Source organism: Pinus tabuliformis, chromosome 1_1 (assembly GCF_031772625.1).
Source record: "Pinus tabuliformis cultivar Carrire ecotype Pingquan chromosome 1_1, CPIR1, whole genome shotgun sequence".
Classification (NCBI taxonomy): Eukaryota; Viridiplantae; Streptophyta; class Pinopsida; order Pinales; family Pinaceae; genus Pinus; species Pinus tabuliformis.
The window spans coordinates 103051718-103073909 of NC_142297.1; the positions used below are offsets into that span (position 1 = coordinate 103051718).

General features: G+C 37.7%; 1 protein-coding gene across 1 annotated transcript; it reads left to right on the top strand.

Moving 5' to 3' along the window:
* Positions 1-971: 971 nt before the first annotated feature.
* On the top strand, positions 972-19291 carry LOC149211852 (uncharacterized). Its single transcript, XM_089390485.1, has 2 exons — positions 972-1478; positions 18491-19291. Exons 1-2 carry the CDS (start codon positions 1068-1070, stop codon positions 19055-19057), a joined length of 978 nt encoding a protein of 325 aa, XP_089246611.1. The 5' UTR covers positions 972-1067; the 3' UTR covers positions 19058-19291.
* The last annotated feature ends 2901 nt before the right edge of the window (positions 19292-22192 follow it).

The following is a 22192-nucleotide window of genomic DNA, read 5'->3' on the forward strand; positions in this document are numbered from 1 at the left end:
AGATGATAATCCACTCACATCAAAAGTTGTTATAGTTTCTCCAAATCCAAAGAAAAATTGCAACATGGTTAAAAGTTTTTGTAAGGTTCAATTTGATAATTAAATATAAGAGAGCTATACAACATTGCATTATGCATTTATGGTGAAAACTTGTAATACTAAATAGACACTTTCTCTCATTCACTTAGAAAGTGTAAATTTATTAACTTAGTGGCAAAGGCATTGACTGAAGCACCTAATAAAAACAATATATTCAATAGATTTAAAAAATCAACCTCAAAACCTTATATATAAATCTTAAAAGTCATGGCACTAAACTTTATATGTATATATTCCAACTAATTTGAATAGTTGACCACATATAAATCTATATAACAAAATTTAGTTAGAATTATATATTTTCTTTTGCAACATAACTAACTAGCTAACTACAAATAAGATATAATGTTGTATACCTCATTCTTAATTTTATGAAAATCCTTTTATATATATATATATTAAATTATTAAATTCAATAATAAATATCATTGCATTTAAAATATTTTAAATTTATTACATAATAAAATAGTTACATTTAGAATATTAATTTAATAAAATAGTTACATTTAGAATATTTTAAACTTATCATATTAAGAAAATAATTGTTATTATATATATATATATTAAATTAATATTTTATAAGTTATTTGAATTTTGGTTTCTATAAACCTTTCATAAATTTTAAATACGAATAATTTTATGAAAATAAATATTTTTATATCATAAAAACCTTTATCTTTATTTTTAATTTTTATTGTTATTAAATTAGAACTACCATTGAAGCGGGAAAGTTGTCCACTCACATGTATACCTACATGGTACATGGTCATGATAGTTACATGCTTGCGTACATTGACTAGTGATTGGTTATGAAGTATACACATAGCCACTTTCATGATTAATATGATGCATTTTGAAGCTCATAACATGAATACATTTGTGTGGTGAGAAGACATTATCCATTTACTTCCAAAAATTTGGGACGACATGAAATTGAACTGAAGCATGAAGTTAGCACCAAGACTATAATGCGTTTGGATTGCATTCCTTCACCATTTGGGCACCTCTGCCAATTGGGCACTGCCAAAGTATGGAGCCCATTCAGTCTGCATTCTCCTCATCAGTATATTCCACAATTCACAACAGTTCGAGAGTTGGACCGCCGTAAAATTGAACAATATTACAGATTTCCACATAGATTGTACGCTTTCGGAGATAAAAGGCGAAATGGGTCGTGGAATTTCGATCCAGGACGCACTGGCAAAGCCAAGTCCAAGAGCAGGAGCCCTTATGTTGATGACGATAACGACGATGGGTATGATGAGAAGAAGCCATGGTGGACTTTTCCGGACGAAGAGGATTATTACGATGAGAGAGAAGATGATGATGATTATGAGGAGGCTTCTGAACTATCCTGGACAAGCATTGGTGTGCAGAAGGTAATTTATAAACACCCACATTGTTTTTCATGTGTTTATCTGAAGTAGAACTGCTCCTATTCCAATTGAATAACCCAATACATAAGTTACAATTTACTGAATTAATTACTCATTAGTACTGGCCTAGGTCCTGATAGCAGCTGATCTCTTTAGGTACGAGATATTGTTTTTCCTGCCTCCACTACACACGCCTCCACTACACACACACACACATAATGTTCTCCTCCAGAGAGCCTAAAGGATCTATGGACGAGTGTAGAGAAAACAAATACAGGTTGTACATTTTATTTCCTCTTGCAGCTCCACAGGATGCAAAAACTCCTTTCATATGTCAAATGTCTAGAATACCTTTCTTTCCATTTTAATTATAGTGCCAAAACTCATGGGGTATGACTCAAACTCCCTACTAGCTGGGTGCCAAAACCAGGCAAAAATCAGTAACACGCCAACAGTCAAAACTCTGCAAGAGCTTGAGGAAGCATATTTTCAGACCCAGAGAATTATGGGTGAAAATTTGCGTACAGTCTGAGACATACTTTTACTCTCAGGCGTCGCAGATTTGTTCCTCTAGGCAAGGTTTTGAAAATTGATTCAAAAACAGCTTTACTGCAGCTGCCTAGTTTATCGGGCAAGTTCAGCGTGCTATGTAAATTCCTCAGACTTTGTCGCTTTATTGGTGTAGTCTTACTCAGAAATTAACAATGAAGTATCCCATACATTTAATCTTCAATTTCTCCTTTGTTGCACATCAAGCACATACAGGGCTCTCAATCTTTTCTTCCATCTGTCTGTCTTTATTGCTAGATGATGTGAACTTATCCTGAATTGACGTATTAAATGTCTCTTGTGCAAATATACCTCTTTGATTTCCCACCTCTTAAGACGAGAGATTTCAGGCTAATGAGAAAATCTATTGGAAGCAATCCCACATACTTGAGAACCTCCAATCAGTGTTTCAGAGTATTCTCCTGTCATGGCATTCTCTGGCATATTTCTCTAATCACTTATGAAGTATACTACGTGTCTATCTTAGCAGACAATATATAGACAGAAAAATCCTTAAATTAGAGTGTAGAGGAGCATGCAGCGCGTAGAATTTACTGGCTCAACCAAATGGCAGAAAAGAGTGCAACTCAAAATTGTTCAATGTATCAGTAAAAGACGAAGATGCTTGGGAGCACAGCAAATGGCCTGTATTAGCTAGTATGCAATGATCACATGATTAGGGTTCAGCTAGCCATAATCTCAAACCTTGGGTAGTGACACTATGCGCACAAGCTATTTGTCAGCTTTGTTAACCGCTAATCCCTTAACCTCAAACCTTTGTCACAAATGTTCTAATTTCTGGTTTAGGGCACATTTTTGTTACTCTTAGAGAATTTTTATGGCCAAAGATCTACGGCACTCGGACTTTGAACCTGAACCTGAGGAGGATGCTCTCCCAAAACAACTAGATAATGACTCTGGAACATAAGAACAAACCCCTTACCATTATAAAGAGGGTAACCTTCGGTCTCCCTTTCCACAATGGGTAGGTTTGGTAGTCTTGATATCTTCGAGTTTTATGTGTATATTAAAAAATTTCTAGTTGATCTTGGCAGCACCATGAATACTCTTGATACGAAGTAGGTTTATTGATTGGGTTTCTATCTTGATACATTTGAACACTTCCCTACCTGCATCGTGTGTCATAAATAATCAATATGAAGGTGTGGTACATAATGTGGAACTTAGAATGGAAGATTACACCCTCAATAATGATTTTTATGCATAGCCATTGGAGTAAATATTGTTTTGGGTATTCAATGTCTTATTTCCATAGGGACCTACTCCACTAACCATTGAGAAAAATTCCCCTCCTTTCACTAAGATTGTCGTAAAATCACTGTCAAAGGCCTTCCACATAAAAGTATCTAGACCATCAACTCCAAAGTCCAAACACATGCCCAATATTTTTAAGAAATGCTCTTGAACCTTTCCTTGAAGGAGCGGTATTCAGTGCCTTATTTCTGTAGGGACCTAATCCACTAAACATTGTTAGCTTTACTTGGTTGCTCTGCAAGGGATTCTTCTTCACCAGATTGGTGAACTTTTGTAAATCATGTATAGTGTAATCAATAATTTGGATTAGCCTCATTTTATGTAGAGTGATTATTGCTAAAGTGAAGGCACAATGGTAGAGAAGCCATGAGGAAGGCATAGCATTAGCGTGAGTGCAATTTATAGACAATCTTATGGTTTGAGGCATGCATGTGCCATCTTTAACTTCTACATATTTAGAGTGTGCTTTGAAGTTTAGGAAGGCACATGCCTTTTCTATGTTTAGAAGCATTTTATTATCTTTAGTTAAGCATAGTTCTTACTTTAGGATATGGTGGATGATAGAGGAGGTTTTTTAGATTTAGATTGGGGCACATATTCCAAGGAGGGAGGTGCTCTAATCTAGGAAACTTATGCACATAGGTTGGGTACATTTTTCTAGAGAGCCTAGGGTGTGAAAATTTCTAAATAGAAATCCTATTGCAGTGATTAATATTATTTATTCTACTTATTATCTCATAAATGATTTATTCACAGTGTTCTTACAGTAAATATCGAAATATATTCTACTGTAGTCTTCACAATTAAAATATTGCAGAAAGTAAATATAAGGAAAAAATACTGTCACAAATACAATCACAATGACACAATTATTTTTGGACAATCATCCACAGAAAAACCCAATGTGGGAAAACCAGTGCAACAGATGATGGTTTCTTTATTATTCTTCAGCAAATTCTTATGTACAAATTACAACCAGCAAAACAAGAGTGAGAAATTTTACAGACGCTTCCTGGCAAATTTCTTATCTAGGTGAAGTAATCCTCTTCCTCGGAATCCTTCTGCGCCCCTTTGCATCAAACTTCTCACACTGGCCTAGCATCTAGCTGCCCATGCAGGCTCTGCGTCAATCTGCCTCTTTCTGTGTCACCCTATTCCTGCTCTGCATCTTGCTGCCTTGCACTCTCGAAAGATGATAATGCCCTCTCTTCCTTTCTCATTTGCAACTCTCCCTCTGATTCGATTTTCTCTTGCTGAACTTCAACTAGTGAGAAAATCGATCTTACTCGGGTAACTGAGTATCTGCCTCTGGGGTATTTTCCAAGTGCCCATCAAGCCTCATTTTATAATCCTCTGGCTGATCAATCAATGACCCAAATTAGATTTTAATCAATGGCTAGGATCATATTGACTTGATCTCCACCTTCTCCTAGAAGTTTTACCCATACTTTAGATTAATACCCATTAATTATTTTAATTTCCTAAGTCATTAAAAATAATTAATTATTTTAATAAAACTACTCCGGTTGGAATTTCCCAAAACGATTTCTGGGTATTGGAGAATCATGCGTCTAAGCTTCCCTGCAAATTTTGAGATAGACAGCACATCCGATGCTACCAGAAATCAACACTCCCTCTTAGCGAGGATTGTGCTCTAGCAATGCAACCTGCTGAGGCATCACTCTGTTTTGTAACATCTCCCTCTGTGCTGCTGATCTCTATTGCTGGCACTGCCACTGCCAAATGTCCCTGCACTGCAAACTATTGCTGCTACTGAAACATATTTTCTACCATACCCATCTGCTCTCTGAATTGAGTGGACTTAGCTCTTCCGAGAGCCTTTGTGAGTATATCGGCTACCTGCTCGCATGTGGGGACATACTGTAGCTGTATTGCCCCACGTTGAACACAGTCTCTGATAAAGTGACATCGGATATCTATGTGTTTTGACCGATCATGAAATACTGGTTTCTCAGACAGTTTGATACAACTATGATTATCACAATAAACTCTGGTCGACTCCATCCTTTTTATGAACAAGCTCACAAGCAATTTTCTAAGTCATATAGCTTCGCACATAGTTGTGTTGGCTGCCATATATTCTGCTTCTGCTGAGCTCAGAGCTACCGATTTCTACTTCCTACTGCACCAAGATATCATCCTTGATCCAACACTGAAGTAGTACCTCGAGGTATTTTTTCGGTCTACTGAACTACCTGCCCAATCTGCATTTGTGAACCCATTCATATGACGTCCTCCCTTCAGGAATATTTCAACTCATATCCGACTGTTCCACTTACATACCGAAGAATGTGGCTAGCTGCTGCTCAATGCACCCTTTTTCTTTCTAAAATGAACTAACTAAGAGTGTTGACAACAAAGAAAATGTCCCGCCTAGAGTTGACCAGATACATAAGCGACCCAATGAGCTGCCTGTACAAGGTGGGGTCTAATTCTTTGTCTCCTGATGCATCTATTTTCTTCCAGTTGGTGATCATGGGAGTAACCATGGGTCAACAATCCTGCATTCTGAATCTCTTTAGAATTTCTGTAGCATATCTTCCTTGTCTAAGGAAGATCTCTCCATTCTTCTGCCAAACTTCCAACCCTAGAAAATAATGCATCAACCCCATGTTCTTCATGTCAAATTCAACTTCAAGATTCTTCTTGCAATCCTGTATGAGCTTGGATGACCCAGTTAGGAACAGGTCATCTACATATAATACCAGAATAAGTGGTTCATTCTCTACCATCAAATAGTAGAGATTGGGATCAACATCACTCTTGACAAATCCCAACTGCTGCAAGTAACTATCAATCCGACCATACCATGCTCTGGGTGCCTGCTTGAGCCCATACAGGGCTTTCTTTAATCTGCAAACATGAGTTCTCTTCTCATGAGTTTCGAAGCCTTTGGGTTGTTCTATATACACCTCCTCTTCTATCACCCTGTTCAAGAATGTTGTCTTGACATCCATTTGGTGAATCTCCTATCCCATTTGAGCTGCTATGGATACAATGGATCTGATAGAGGTGTATCGAGAAACTGGGGCAAAGGTCTCTTCATAGTCTATTCCTCCTTTCTGAGCATACCCCTTTGCCACAAACCTTGCCTTGTACTTCTCTATACTGCCATCTGCAACATACTTGATCTTGTAGATTTATCGTGATCCTACAACTCATCTATCTTTTGGTCTAAGTACTACTTCTTGTCGGGCGGTATAAATGCAAGATTTACACCAACATTTAATTTGTCAATCCGGGTAAGTAAACTTAGAGGTGTAGCACAATATATGCCAGAATACGACCTCAGGGATTTGTTAAATAAAAACCAAGCTCTTGCAAGAAATTCAAAAGGAGCATCATTCAGGAAAAATAAACAAGAATCTACTTTTGGCTCCTCTTCTGGGTTGAGTTGACTCTTGCAGTAAGTCTTCCTCAATTGTCCAGGGGACAAGGGAATGTAGGCCCCATTCAAAAGAAAGCGATTCAAGAAATAAAGAATGCAAAACCTCTTAAAAATTACTGCTATGTTGCAAGCATGAAACTAGAAATCACACAGCAACTTCATTCCAACTAATCTAAGGAAAGAATCAAGATAATAATGCACTGCTTCTCTTAAAGACAATTTAGTACTTTAGTTGTAAGAGAAATATGCAATAAGAACCAATATATAATTCGTGTTGTTTACCCTGATCTTATTAAATACTTCCTTATAATATATGCAACATTTAATTATAATGAAGAATTATGTGAGCGTTTTGTCAACAAGATTCACAATCTTTCCTTACGTTGATCCTAGCATTTGCTTGCAAAAGTGCAGGAATAAATGTTTTTCTGCAAAAGTGTAGGAATCTGTCTCATATAATATTCAAAGGCAATTATGAGTACATGTTAAGTTAAGTTAACCAGAATTCTTGCTCAGCAATTATTTCACCATTGCATTCTGGAAATAAACTTTGTCATGCAGCAATGAGATCAGGGTAAATCTTTGTAATAATAAATAAGAGGCGCGGTTAAAACATTCACCGTTTACTTTAGTTCAGCGTTTATGAAAATACATCCAAAAGCATTGATATTAAACTTAAATAACCAGAGCAGTGAAATAAAGCTTTTGGAATGAAATTAAAAATGAAATGACTAAAAGAAGAGCTATGAAATGAAATTGCGAAATTATCTAAGATCACACTCACACCAAGCAAACTAAAATGCAACAAGAGAAAGTTAAGATGTTTGGGGCAATGGACTAGCTGGTGGGCCCAACCATCCAGCTCGTTGCCCTTGCAACGATTAAGCCACAATCTTTAGAACAATATGGAGAAAAAAAATTACTCAGAAGTGATTGCCAAATAAACTCATTTCAGAGTAGCAACCAGAATTCAGAGTTTAATGCCGAAGAAATTCATTTCAAAAGTCTTGTTACAAATTCATGTAACAATGTTGCGATGGTTCTAGTGGTTCCCTCGAGGGATCATCCCACTAGTGCGCAGCTCCTCCCTTCCTGCACAGCAAGATCGATTCGCTCCTCCTGCAAACAAATATGATTTACATAATACAATCTGCCATATCCAAAAAAACCCAGTGTTCACACCTATAGGACTCCTTCCTTTTATAATGTTCTTTCATGATAATTTTGGCTCTATTCCTTACCAAACAACATGAGGATTGAATCCCAACTGATATTCATCAATAGAATATCAGTACAACCATTTACCCATTGAAGGAATGAAGATCTAGCATGAATTTCCCAAATCTGGCCGTTTTCTACAATTCTGGAAAAATCGGTTTTTTTAACAAAATGTCTCCAAAGAACTCTGCGTATCTCCTTAACCATTACGAATTTCGGAAAAATGTTTGGAGGCAATATAGCTTGTTATATTTGCAACAATAACCTCTCTCAGAATTTTCTGGTTCAGATCCATTGCCTCGAAAATCGTGCCCAAAAATGATTGTTTGAAATCTGAGATGCTAAGATTCTAGAAAAACAATCTATTTTTAGAAAACTGCCTCAAAGACCATTATGTAACTTTTAGACCATTACGAATTTTAGAAATCGGTTTGAGGCTTTGTCAATTTGCTATACTGGGACCAAAACCCATGTTCTAGAATTTCTCCATTTGCCTTCACCTGCACGGAAAACGAGGCGAAAGTTGGTAGTTTGGAAACTGTTGCGAATTTGGGGCTGAGGCATTAATTATTGCCTAAACATAAATCCATACAACCTGGGTGTATCTTAGCTTATGTGGAAGTGTTCAAACAATATTTTGAACAAAAACCTCTTTCATATTTCCCTAGAGATGTGTCAATGTATGAAAGCCCCAAATTAGTGCAGGCATGTTGGTGGAGGCATGTTGGTGCAAGCACAACTGGTATAGGAACTGCTACTATAGGAATGTTAGCACCTGCCACAAAAGAGCTTGACATTAATGACATTTTCACATTAAATTAACAAAACAAGAAGAGTTCATAGATCAACAACTGTCAGCTCTAAATGCCTCTAGATAATAACTTAATAATGCACAAAACGAATAATAATGATTATAGACACTTAGTATAGGCATAAAATTATTCAGTTAAATCATGAAAATTTGGACAAAATGGAGGCTCAACACTTCCGAGACACCATTCGTCATGATAGAGTTGTATTCTTCTACCATGGCATCCATCCATACTTAGTGTTGCACAACATTCTAAAAGCTAGAGGGTTCTTCAACCTGAGCTACCAATGCTTAGTATTTGTCAAATTGTCTACGCTACCTTTTCTCGGTTCTAGGAGCTCCAACAAACTCCTTTGTGTCCCATAGTGTCTGTCATACTTCTCTGTTGGTTCTACCATTGATGGTGGGAGGCTCAACCAACTCCTCCTCTTGATCTTGTTGTTCCATTTGCTGAGAACTATCTGCATTTCCTCCTTTTGAGGAGATACTGGTACTGGTCACTATACTCGATCCAAGTGTCTGTCCTCCTGCCTGTCCTCCTTGCTGCCCCTGTTGCTCTTGGACTAATGGAACATCTCCTGACTGATCTTCTGTAGGCATCTCACGAGATTTCCTGAAAGCTCTGTCCTCCATGAACTTTGCATCCCGTCTCACTACAATCTTCTTGTTGCTAGGAATGTAGATTTTGTATGCCTTTGAGGTCTCGCTGTATCCTACGAGATACCCTTTTTTTGCAGTCTAATCTAGTTTACTGTGCTTCTCGTCTAGAATGTGACAATAAGCCACGCTTCCGAATATCCTGAGATGACTTACTTCTGACTTCTTCCCTATGAAGACCCCTTCGGGCGTTCTCTTCCCCAATGTTCTCTGAAGAGTTCTATTCTGGATATACACTGTTGTGTTGCAAGCTTTTGCCCATAGATACCTAGGTAGATCCTGATCATACAACATAGCTTTGGCTGCCCCAACAATAGTTCTATTTTTCCGTTCTGCTACTCCATTCTGCTCCGGATTATATGGAGTTGTCCACTCTCTTTTGATTCCCTCCTTTGCGCAGAAATATGGAAGTCTTTGTGCATATATTCTCCACCATTATTTGAACGCAATACCTTTATCTTTTTCTCTGTCATATTTTCAACAAGAGCTTTAAACTCTTAGAAATGATCAAAGACCTCATCCTTGGTCTTTAAGAAATAGATCTAGGTTTTTCTGGAGTGATCATCGATAAAGGTGACAAAGTATTCGCCACCACTAAGAGCTCTTGTGGACATAGGACCACAAATATTTGAGTGTATCAATCCTAATACACATTCTGCTCTATTGTTACTTCTGGAAAAAGCTGCTTTAGCATACTTCCCTAGTACACATCCTCTGCATAAGTCATCATGTTCACTACTAAGGACTGGTACTCCTGTAACAGTCTCTCTGAGCATCCTCAGTGCTCCATGGTGTAAATGCCCCATTCGCCTGTGCCATAATTCATTTCGCTCCTTCTCACCATTATAGTTGTTGCCTATCAGTGCCATTGGTGACTCAAGCTGCAATCTATACAACTTGTTGCTTCAAATCCCAATTTGCCTTTTCTTCTTCTAGCTTGGATGCTTGACGTATACTTTCTTTCCCATGAAGTATACATTGTATCCCTTGTCTTGTAACTGGGACATTGAAATCAAGTTCATTCCTAATCCTGGCACATGTAGAACATTGGTGGCTCGGATGCTGGTCCCTGCTTCTGTCTGAAATGCTATGGTGCCTCTCCCTACTGGAGTACATTTCGTTCTGTTTCCCATAGTGATTTGGAAGTCCATTTGTTCTTCTTGATAGCTCGAGAAATGTTCTCGTACTCCAGTCATATGAGTTGAAGCCCCGCTATCAATGTACCAAACATCCACTGACGCTGAATTTGCTAGGCATGCGAATTATTCATCTAATCTGGTAGATAATTCTGAGACACTTTGAGTATCCATATTGTGCCAATTTCCGACGCTAACTTGTCCCAGCAACTGCTGCGGGAAAAACTGTGTCCTACTTGAGACAACCCCTCTCACTAAATCTTCTGTTGTGTTGTTCCTTCTACCACTGACAAATTTCGATCGAAAAGACTTACCTCTTTGTCGACTCACTCAGAGAGAGTTTTCCCATGAAATCTAATCCTCTTGGCTTTGAACTGCGCAAGCCCCTTGGAGATTTGAATTACTGCCCCTATAGGAATTTTGAATTCCTTTCTTCCTTCAATGTTGAACCTTTTGGCTTCTTCTTTCTGCTTTCCCTTAGCTCTGATACCATGAGAAAATTTCTAAATAGAAATCTTATTGCAGTGATTAATATTATTTCTTCTACTTATTATCTCAGAAATGAGTTATTCACATTGTTCTTACAGTAAATATCGAAATATATTCTACTGCAGCCTTCACAATTAAAATATTGTAGAAAATAAATGTAAGGAAAAAACACTGGCACAATTACAATCACAATGACACAATTATTTTTGGACAATCGTCCCCGGAAAAACCCAATGTGGGAAAACCGGTGCAGCAGTTGAGGGTTTCTTTATTATTCTTCACCAAATTCTCATGTACAAATTACAACCAGCAAAACAGGAGTGAGAAATTTTACAGACGCTTCCTAACAAATTTTTGATATAGGTGAATTACTCCTCTTCCCCGAAATCCTTTTGCGTCCCTTTGCATCAAACTTCTCACACTGGCCCAACATCTAGCTACCCACGCAGGCTATGCGTCAATTTGCCTCTGCACTGTCTCTTTTTGCGTCACCCTGTTCCTGCGCTGCGTCTTGCTGCCTTGCACTCTCGAAGGATACTGATGCCCTCTCTTTCTTTCTCACCTGCAACTCTCCCTCTGATTTGATTTTCTCTTACCAAACTTCGACCAGTGAGAAATCGATCTTACTCGGGTAACTAAGTATCTGCGTCCGGTGTATTTTCCAAGTGCCCATCAAGCCTCTTCTTATAATCCTCTCGTTGATCAATCAACGACCTAGATTAGATTCTAATCAATGGCTAGGATCATATTGACTTGATCTCCGCCTTCTTCTAGAAGTTTCACCCATAGTTTAGATTAATACCCATTAATTATTTTAATTTCCTAAGTTTAGACTTAGGGTCCCATTAAAAATAATTAATTATTTTAATAAAACTGTCTCCGGGTGGAATTTCCCAAAACGATTTTTGGGTATTGGAGAATGCATGTGTCTAAGCCTCCTTGCAAATTTTGAGACTTAGATCACATCCGATGCTACCATAAATCAACAAGGGTTAGGGTTTTGCATCTTCTAAAGTCAACGCACCATTGGAGGATTCCATATCATTATAAACCCTAGTTTTATCCTATATTATAAGGGAGACATAGGGTGCATCACTGGATTGGTTACACAATCAGAGTTTTGAGCTCAAGGCATTGTAATTCTTTCTTTTACGTGATAGAGACTCGAGAGTGATGTGATTGAGTGTTGGAAATCAAGCTTGATGTTATTTTTTTAGTCTGATGTGTTTGTAGATATACCATTCCTATTAGGAGTGCAAATCTACTTACCATACTCTAAAAATTAACATGGTGTCAAAGGCACGTGACTAGATATCTTCTAATTCATGTATGGAGAGTGTTGTTGCCTGTGAGATGGAGCTGTTGTCTCAAGATTTCATTGAGTGTGATGCCTAGAAGTCTCCAAAGATTGTAGCAATCTATTCCAGAGATAGGCACTTGGACCTTTGAGGGATTTGTGAGTGAGATTCCTGAGAAACTCAAGTGATTGGAGTGTTGGTTTATGCTTGAGAGAGGCACTCAACACCTATGATAGATTGTTCATTTGTTTTCTTTCTGGCTGATCTATTTGTTTGAGGTGTGCATAGATGTTATAAGAATGGCTAACCTAGGTTTCAAAGAGTGTGATTGGTTAAAGTGCGATTCCAACTTTGTACCTTTGGAAGTGTAGGCTGCAGATGTTGTTGGGAGTTTGATTTTTGGACAATTGTAAGGGTGGAGGCTATAGTGGCCATCCATATTGTGCTGTTGGATGAACACAATAAGAAAGTGGTCATGAACAAATTTTTTTATTCTTCACATTGAAGAGAAGAAGTTGGCTAAGGATATACAGTATCCTTGACCTTGTTGTATCAGAGTGTGAATATTTCCAACAAGATGCTCTTGAAGAATAGGGTCATCGCCACACATGATTGACACAAACATAATGGCTAGCTACTTGATGAAAATCATTGAGTTGAGAGATAGACTTGTTGGTATTAGGAAGAAAGTTGAGGTTGAGGAGTTGGTGCCTATAGCACTAAATGGGTTCTTTGCATTTTGGGAATCCTTTGTACAGGTTTTCTATGCTCATGAGAAGCTACTCACCCTTGAGAAATTTTGGGATGACTTTGTCGAAGAGGAGACAAGGTGAGAGAGAATTGCATCTAGAGTGGATGCGATCTAGAACCCATCCCTCATTGGGAAGGTGAGGAGAGGAGGTAAGTAAGGAGGACTTGGGAGGGGTCAAAAGGGAAAGAGGGAAAATTGAGGTTCTTTTAACCAGGGAAAGAAAAACTTGAGTTTCCTGAAGTGTTTCAAGTGCCACAAGATGGGCCACAATGCATCTTAGTGTCTTGCAAAGATGAGAGCCAAACAACAACAAAATCAGTTTGCAAGGAGTGCAGAAGCTTCAGTTGGAGTGGATGAATTAGCATCTAGGCTTGAGACAACTTTTTATATGGTTTTGTGCCTTTTCACTAACACCATCTTTGGGGTAGGGTGGGATGTGGAAAGTGGAGTATCACAACACATGGATCTGTCATTGGGATCTGGATCCACCTATATTTGAAATGGATTCTCTTTTAGGAAACAGAACCAATATAAAACACACCAGAAAACCAAGATCTGATATGGATTTGAGATTCTGAGGAGAAGCAGATGCAGATGTGGGTTGCCCTAAGGTGAATCTGGTAACTATGCCAGGAACACAACTATACCAAACAGATCAGCCTGAAGAAAAATCACATCAACAACGTATCATAGGTGTGGATCAACACGCCAATCACTGGAGCAACTTGGGCATCACACTTCCAACAATCTATCACAGTGTGCAGTTCGCTTCAATCACTGAAGCAAGGGCATCACATCCACTGGGATCCTCTGAAAGCTCCCTCTCACAGGCAGCAGTGCACTCAATACATGGATTCTGAAAACCTTGGATAATGTGCTCTGATACCATGTTGAAATTTTCAATACATGAGAGACAGATTCTGCACACAGAAAGCCTTAACAGCTAAAACAAAAAACAAGGACTATCAAAACTGTAAATTCTGAATATGCTAGAATATGCTAGCCTACTAACACATCATAATGAATATATAGGACAGAAAGTATAGAACTGAATTCTAAAACCTGCAAACTGCTTTTCATTAAATATAGAAAAACAGCATACTGGTATAACACAAAAATACCCTGCTAATCACTAGCATACAACTCAATCTCACAAAAGCTAAATTGAATACCACCTTCCTTCTGCCTTTCTTTTATAGACTAAGAAGGCTATGGGAGAAGATAAAAACAGCCATCCCTGTGGGCACCAAAATTAGGAAAGCAAAACCCTAATCTGATTTTGTCCTAGAGAAGTGCACTTCCCTTCTTAAGTTAACTACTGAGGGAGGTGTGCCCACTAGGAGAGGCTTATCATCCATGCAAGCATGCATTTTCTACCTAGAATGGTGCCTCCTATCTAAATATGGAAATTTCCTTAGCTTATGCTCTTAAGCTAACTTTAGAATAAAATCTAATTGGAGATAAAAGCAGCCGACTCCTAAATCTTGAAATCAAACTCCGAACTATTCTAAAACTGGAGTGCTAATTCTGGAACTGCAGTTATAAAACTGGAAGTGGAGGAACCTGGTGCATGCATGCTGGAGGCATGCATGTGTATTCTCAATTTCTCTCCTACGTAACTGCAGTGCAGTACGCTAGACAACCTAGTGCCATGCCCTCATCATGGTTGCACAAGTATGCTGGACAGAAATTCTAACTACTGCTGGTGCTGTTGGCACACCTCTGCCGTTGAAGGAGACTGCTGTGCTAGTGTGGGAGAGAACAGTGACTGATCCATCAAGTAAAACTAACATTTCATAGAGATGTTGAGTCCCTTCCTGTTGGGGCATGGGCACATATGCTTGCTTTTTGGCCCTTTTAAGGAGGGAATTTCTTGGTACTATTGTTGTTTGTTTGATGTAACTCTGTTCTATGATGTAACTATTTTTTGTATGAAGCATTTCTCAAAAAAAAAACAGTTTAAAAATTGACAGTTTAAAGATTGCAAAAAACTTAAAATAGGCAAATGCTATTTTATTTCTGAACATTTTTTCAAGAAGTTCATGGGTGTGTGGTCTAGTGGCAAGCAGCAAGGTGATCAGGCTTGTGCGAACCCAGAGATCCAGGTACAAATCCCACGAGTGAGTGTGGATGAGGACCGTTGCATGTTCATTTTGACAGCATAGAAACACCACTCACTGTGGCAGCTTAGCCAAAGGACCACTGTAAGATTCTATAAGCAGCATTACACAAATGAGAAAAAAATCTGTCAAGATGGTCAATCTTCATCAAACTCATTCAAACATGATCAAAATCACCAAGTCTTGTCAAACTCATTATGTCTTGGTGAGGTTGAGAAAATATGACTGAGCTTGACCCGATAAGCAGTCTTGCCTTTTTTAAGAGCTGAGCTGGGTAGACTGAGTGAGTATTCAACAGACTTGGTGAGTGTAGTTTGGTCTGATGTAAACGTTCCTTCAATATACATACTGAATATGTATTTTAGCAGTCTTTATACAAGGTTGGTTCTGCAAATAGTACCATTACAAGATACTCGCACTTTTTGAATCCAGCACTTGGGGATGGACCTTTTCAAAGCAGAACTCTAAAGAGACATGTAAAAAGGCACAGAGGTCAAGTAAATTGAACTAAGCTGAGGTAAATCACACTTTATACAACGTTTTTTTAGTATTAGTGTGAGAGATTGTCTATATTAATTCAGTGATTTTCGGATTAAAATCCACTGAAAAATCGTCCGTAAATGCTCCCTGGTAACCCAATTTTCCGCATGGTATGTTGTAGATCAGGAGGCCCTTCCAAAGTTTAGATCTTTTGTTGCTTCCTAAGAGTGAGCAATGGCTATCTATTGGACCTAGTTGCAAATTCCATCTAAGCAAAAGGTGAAACTAATCTTATATACAGTGCAATGGAATCCAGGGAGTTTTGAAATCCTGATATTTCCATATAATGCATTTTTCCCATGATTGCAAAGTTATAAATGTTGTTGTAGCCTTGCAGAAATAATTTACAAATAAATAAGGCATGAATTACACAAGAAGGAAACCTTGATGATAAGAATATAATATAATTTTGTTTCAGAAAAAAGTGGAGAATCATAAATCATTAAAGAAGAGATAAATGCACATTTACAAGGGCACCAATCTACAGAGGATAGGCCATCGCAGCTCTATGGACCTACTATGGGGGTCAATACAGGCCAGCATTATTCACTGTTGGGCTGACCTTATTCAATAGTTACATGAACTAATATCTAAAATTTAACCAATCAAGGTCATCCTTCTACATGCCATTACAGTATGTTTTCTCTTTAAAATATAGCGCACTCCTCTAGAAAATGGAGCAGAATTTCAGGCATAATTTGCCCCTTTTAGGGCAGTTTCCTTTCGTCTACTACAGTGGCCTACATTGTGTCATCATCATATTAGCACATATTTACACATTCTAAATGCTATTCCGGAGCACTATCTTCACAACGAAGGAATTATAACAAACTAATTTCAAGTATGCTCACATATGAAATGATCACTTCTCTCTTCATATCTCTTATTAGTTATACTAAATTGCATCATTGTAAGCCATAAACTTGGCCCTAGGATTAGTGATGGTAAACTTGTGGTGGATCTTCCTCCATAAAGGGGATTTCACCTGCGAGTGCTATTCTTCACCTTTGGGTGTTGTTTTCCACCTTCAATGCTATTCTATACCTTTCAGTGTGATTTTCACATTCAGGTATTGCTATTTACCTTTTTCACTATCATCTAAATTACAAGCGAGGATGATTTTACCAGAGGAGTGGAGCCATATAGATGAGCCAAGACCATCCACAGCATTTGCCACATGGTTCAAGGAAATGAAAGTCATGTTTCCCTGGCCATATGTGGCCTTGGCTGCATAGGAGGCTACTTCATCCCTTAAAATATCCAGTATAATGGATGTATCACCAATTTCCTCAAGCGTTTAAGTAGACCATGTTACATGTTAACCACTTAGTTTCTAGATTAATGTCTACGAAGTTGTAGTGGTAGGGTGACAGGGAAATTGATCTATAAAACTGGTATTGGGATTCAGAGAAGGTACAAAGCTTCCCTTTGTCCTACCAAATCTAGAATTGGAAGAAATAGCGACTCCGTCTACTCTGTAGCCTAATGAAGTCATGAAGCACAGTTAACAGACCAGATCAATCAATTGAAACAATGGAAATGCAACCATAAACAATGACTTGAGTGACAAACCCTTTACAAAGAACTCAAATTAACATTTATACTTGGAGAAAATAAAATTGTAAATACTACCCCCAAGAAAGTACTCAAACTTAAAATGCCTAGATGTGGAACGGTCCTCAAAATCAAGGTTAAAAGTTGTGGATCTACAAAATTAACTCAAGTTTATAGATCTCTATTTTCAAATGTTGATGCCAACAATTACCTAGCAAGAATATCAAGATTCGGATGTTTCACAAACACAGGAGACAAAGAAAAGAAGTAGACTGACCATTCAACAACGCCCCCCCCCACCCCCCAAGAAGAAAGTTTCTTGATGAAAAAAATAATAATACAAAGACTGTGGAGACCTCACCATGGCCATGAAACTAAGCAGTTTTAGGTGGCAAACACAACTTGACGGACTTCACACAAAGAGACAACTTTTAGGACCAAGATAGATGGATTTGAACAGTGATTGATATTGGAGAAAATCAAGGTATTTGTAATCACTTTATTCTTATGTGATGTTGGGGCACTTTTGGAGATCATTTTCTTGGAGTATTCTTTGCTAATTATGTCCAAGTTATGCCTCATTATTTCATTCTTTACATTTAACAAAAGTGCCATATTTGGATTCAAGTGAATTTCTCAGTTGAAACCATTAGATCGACTGCAAAGATCAAGGTGGGATAGCAGCATCAAGTGTCCCAAAGATTGTGGTTTCTGATATTGTTGCAGCAGTGCTAAGGCCCAATGTTTTGTCACTTTCTAGTTAAGAAGTTTTTTCTTTGAGAGTTAATTGACTATTTTAGTATTTTCCCCAAAGCCTTGTAGTTAATTCATTAGGAATTCTCTAATGACATTATATGGCATGTGATCTTTCTATGCATCTCGTAAACTGTATAAAATTGCAGCATATCAAGTTTTATGGTCTGTGTAATCTATTTCAGAGGTATTTGGGGACAAAATTATATGCTCACAATGCAACCACATTTTGAAATTTTAGCTTATGAGTTATCATAACATGGATAATTTTGCCCTAAGAATACTTAATAGATGTTGTTCACTATGCTGAAGGATGTGTCCCTTTTCCTTAAAAAATAAATCCATTGCTTAATAATGCTGTCTCGTGGGGGCATTTTTTTTCTTTATGTTGTCCAATTTGTCATGAAGTTGCATGTTTTTGTAAGGGAAATCTTATCCATGTGTCTCTGATGCAGGCTGTTAGGTCATTGACTTGGATTTTTCCAGCAGTGCTCATACCATTTTTGCTTGGAAATCCAATGGGACTTGTGATGGCCTTGGTTCTTCCTTTTGCCCAAACAGCTATTGGCACTTTGTTCCAACAAGCTTGGAAAGCAATTCTGAATTCTGTTGCACCGGCTCCAGCAAAACCAAAGAGGCGGCGCAAGACAGCATCCTATAAAAATAGGACTCGGTCTGATACTGCATATTCAAATCCAAGGGAGGCAATGTCTAGTGAACAATATGCACCATACAATGCCGATGAGGCACAGCTTGATGCAAGTGGTAATACACCCCCAGAAGCAAGCCAGAAGTTTTCTTGGGCTGATCCCGAGGAACCTAGAAAAGATGGTCTAGCAGATGGGTTGAATTTGGGTGGGTGGGAGGACTTGGATAACGGTATTCAGAGCCCTGCAAGAACTGTAAAACATAAGAAAATGGGCAAACTCAGTAGAAGGGTCAGAAAGAGGGAAGTTCCATTGCTTTTTAGGTTGCTTATAGCACTATTTCCATTTCTAAGTGTCTGGGGAAAATATCTCTAGTTCAGTGCATTTAGATCAGAAGTCAAAGAATTTGTGACATTTACAGGATTACTGCTTTTTGCATCGGTTCATGTATGTCCATGTAAGATCCTATACTCTGCAATGATTAATGACAATGAAACGAGAAATAGGGGCCAGAGACTTTCTGGTTATAAGAAACGGTCCCCTTTCCTACGCATATTATTTTCATTAGTGAATCCAAAACCATTCAAACATCAAAAGTTATTTACCATATGCAGTCTGTCAATGTTATAAATCAAATTGTACTGTGGAGATAGTGTTGAGGTGTTATTTCGCTCAAAATTTTCGGGTTTTCCTTCACATTTTTATTTGTTTTTTATTTTTATGGCGGATGTGTTTTGCATGCTGCCATGGGAAGAAAAGCCTATAATACAAAGAAATTCTATAATGTTTCCGTTTTTGGGTTAACATTTTAGCTCATAGATCCCTGTTATCTTTGAATCTTTATTAAACCCTAGTTAGATAGTATTCAAAATATAGAATGATTTAATCAATAAAAGTTGTTCCAAATGTAAGTCCGGCATGACTCTGATGGAAGAATACTATTTTCTGCCTCTTGTATGCTGTTTCAGACTAGTACAAGTGGGTTGCTTGTGATTCCTGACCACTTAAGGATAGTTGTGATGGTTGTCTCGAGAGACATCTAAAAAAAAGTTGTATAACCCCAAGTGAATGGACAGAGTCACGGAAAATTGGGATGTAAACTCCATGGGGATTGCTATTGGATTAATATTTTTATAGAAAAATATCTTAAAACCCTAAATCATTTCTCTTTTTCTTTTTCAAGGACAACATATTTTTATTCGCACTTTTTTCAAACATGTTCTGCATTTGGGTTATCCATATTCTTCATGTTTGTTATTAGAAGCATTAATATGTAACTAAATCTCATCTCATCATATGTTCTGCATTTGGGTTGTTCATATTCTTCATGTTCGTTATTAAAAGTATTAATCTATAACTAAATCTCATCACCAGGAAATGCCACTCTAGTAATACATCCAAATACGATAGGTCCTTATTATGCCATTCATTTTATTCTTACATCTTAGCCCTCTAGATTCATTAAGCATTCATGTTTTAATTCACATACATTTCTTTCTCATTTTATTCAATAAATGAATTTCACACGATATTTCAAGTTGAATGTGTTTGGTTATTTGTGCTTTAAATTGCATTAAAACAAGTTTTACACATTGATTGGCTCGATGGTATGTGAAACAAAACCATGTGTTTTACGGCAGAAATGGGTTCATGTGTCAATTGTATGTGGTGAGTTCCATCAATATACACTCAAGTTTATTGCCTCAATGGCATGTCAAACATGCGCATGTGATTTAATGGTTCCATGTGTCCGATGCACGTGGCCAGTTCCATCTATATTCATTCCAAGTCTATTGCGGGGAAGTAAACAAAATTAAACTAATCATTGCTAGAATTTATGATTGGACATATAACTCTACTAACAGTGTAACTTGGTGTACCAGTGCATAAGATGCTACATATTTTTTATCTACACGATGTAGTATAAACTGGTTAAAACATAAAGTTTCGAACAAAATTACTTAAACTCTATCATTGGCGTATGAATGTCATAATTGATACAAAAGATATTATTATTTAAAACAACAATATCATCATCAATAAAAATTGCAATGCTACATATAAGCAGTGAGAAAACTATTGTCATAAAGTCTCACCGGATCAAATGGAACATATTAATGTGTACTAGAACAATTATGTGCATATAGTGGGTGGAGGGCATAATCATGTTAAAGACACATTAATGGAAGTCAGATTAACAAAAAATAGGATTACCTTATCTTAGAAAATACAAATGACTATGACAATACTATATTTTCCACATTTGGCAAACATATATTAGAACATAATTTTTTTAAGATAGGCTTGGTCAACATCAAGGAGAAAGAAGTTTAGGAAGACTCCCTTCCAAAAGAAGCCCTGGTGATGTGTCCAAGACAAGAATTTAAATGATAAGTTATGTTTGAGACAATATTTAAGATAAAAAGATATATTTTTGTTCTCAACAAAGGCATTGTATTTGAATGTGGATGAGATAATCCAATTTGGACAACTAAGATTTGGATTCTTGGCTAAATGGGTTTGGTCGTTGTCACCCACCAAAATGGGTAGCCCTATAGGAGAAAACATTTCCTCCTATCTTGGACATCGAGCTAGTCGACAACCCTACACATTGCTCATTAATGATGATATGCCACATTCCTTCGCCATCTGCACTAGTCATGCACCTCTCACCATTTGGGATTCCTTTTGAATGAAGGTGGGATACCAACTAAATAAGTATAACCATTTTGCAATCAAGTGCTTTTACGAAATGATTTGTGCATTTTAACAAGTATTAACGGGTGATTTGGACGATTAACTGATCTTATTTGCAAACTTGTTCTCTCACCTTACGAGGGGGGTATTATTTAGCCCTAGTCCATTGGCACTTACTCTAAGGCCTTAGGGTTATAGGAGGGGCACTACTTGGGAAACTAGGATTCAAGTAGCATCCATGTTACCCCTTTTATACTTAACGCCTTTCATCTTTCAACATTCCTTTGATACCACCTCTACCCTTCGTGTTAACTATCATTGGTTCATTGGGATTTGGCACTCACAAATCCACATCCTTGAGTAGGGCCGAAATACTTTTCCATAGAGGTTGGTGCAACTAAAAGAATGAAAAAGCATAAGATGGCCATGTTACCCACCAAAAGTGGGTGACCCCATAGGAGAATTTTTCTCCTAGATATCTCTTCAACCAACAACCAACAAACCTGACGACCAATGTCGCTGATTCATTGTGCCATTTAATCTACGTTCCTTGCATCAGTCATATGTCCCTTCATCCATCTATTGAGAACACATGTTTCAAGGTGGGCAATCTGATCCTAAAGGTATGTTTTTCATTGTGCAATTAGATTCGTATGCTTGTTTTTCCTTGGGCATATTGGGCATGGATTATTAGGTGACTTGGAAGGAGGGGTTTTGACCGTATTTTTGTTCCCTCACCTTAAATGGGCGGTTAATATTCAATCCTAGACTTTTGGGATCTCCTCTATTGGCCTATGGCTTTAGGAAGGACGT

Excerpts from the sequence above, each read along its gene's own strand:
- LOC149211852 (XM_089390485.1), top strand. The coding sequence starts at position 1,068 with ATGCGTTTGGATTGCATTCCTTCACCATTTGGGCACCTCTGCCAATTG. Across the intron at positions 1,479-18,490 it reads CAAGCATTGGTGTGCAGAAG|GCTGTTAGGTCATTGACTTG; the intron begins GTAATTTATAAA and ends TCTCTGATGCAG.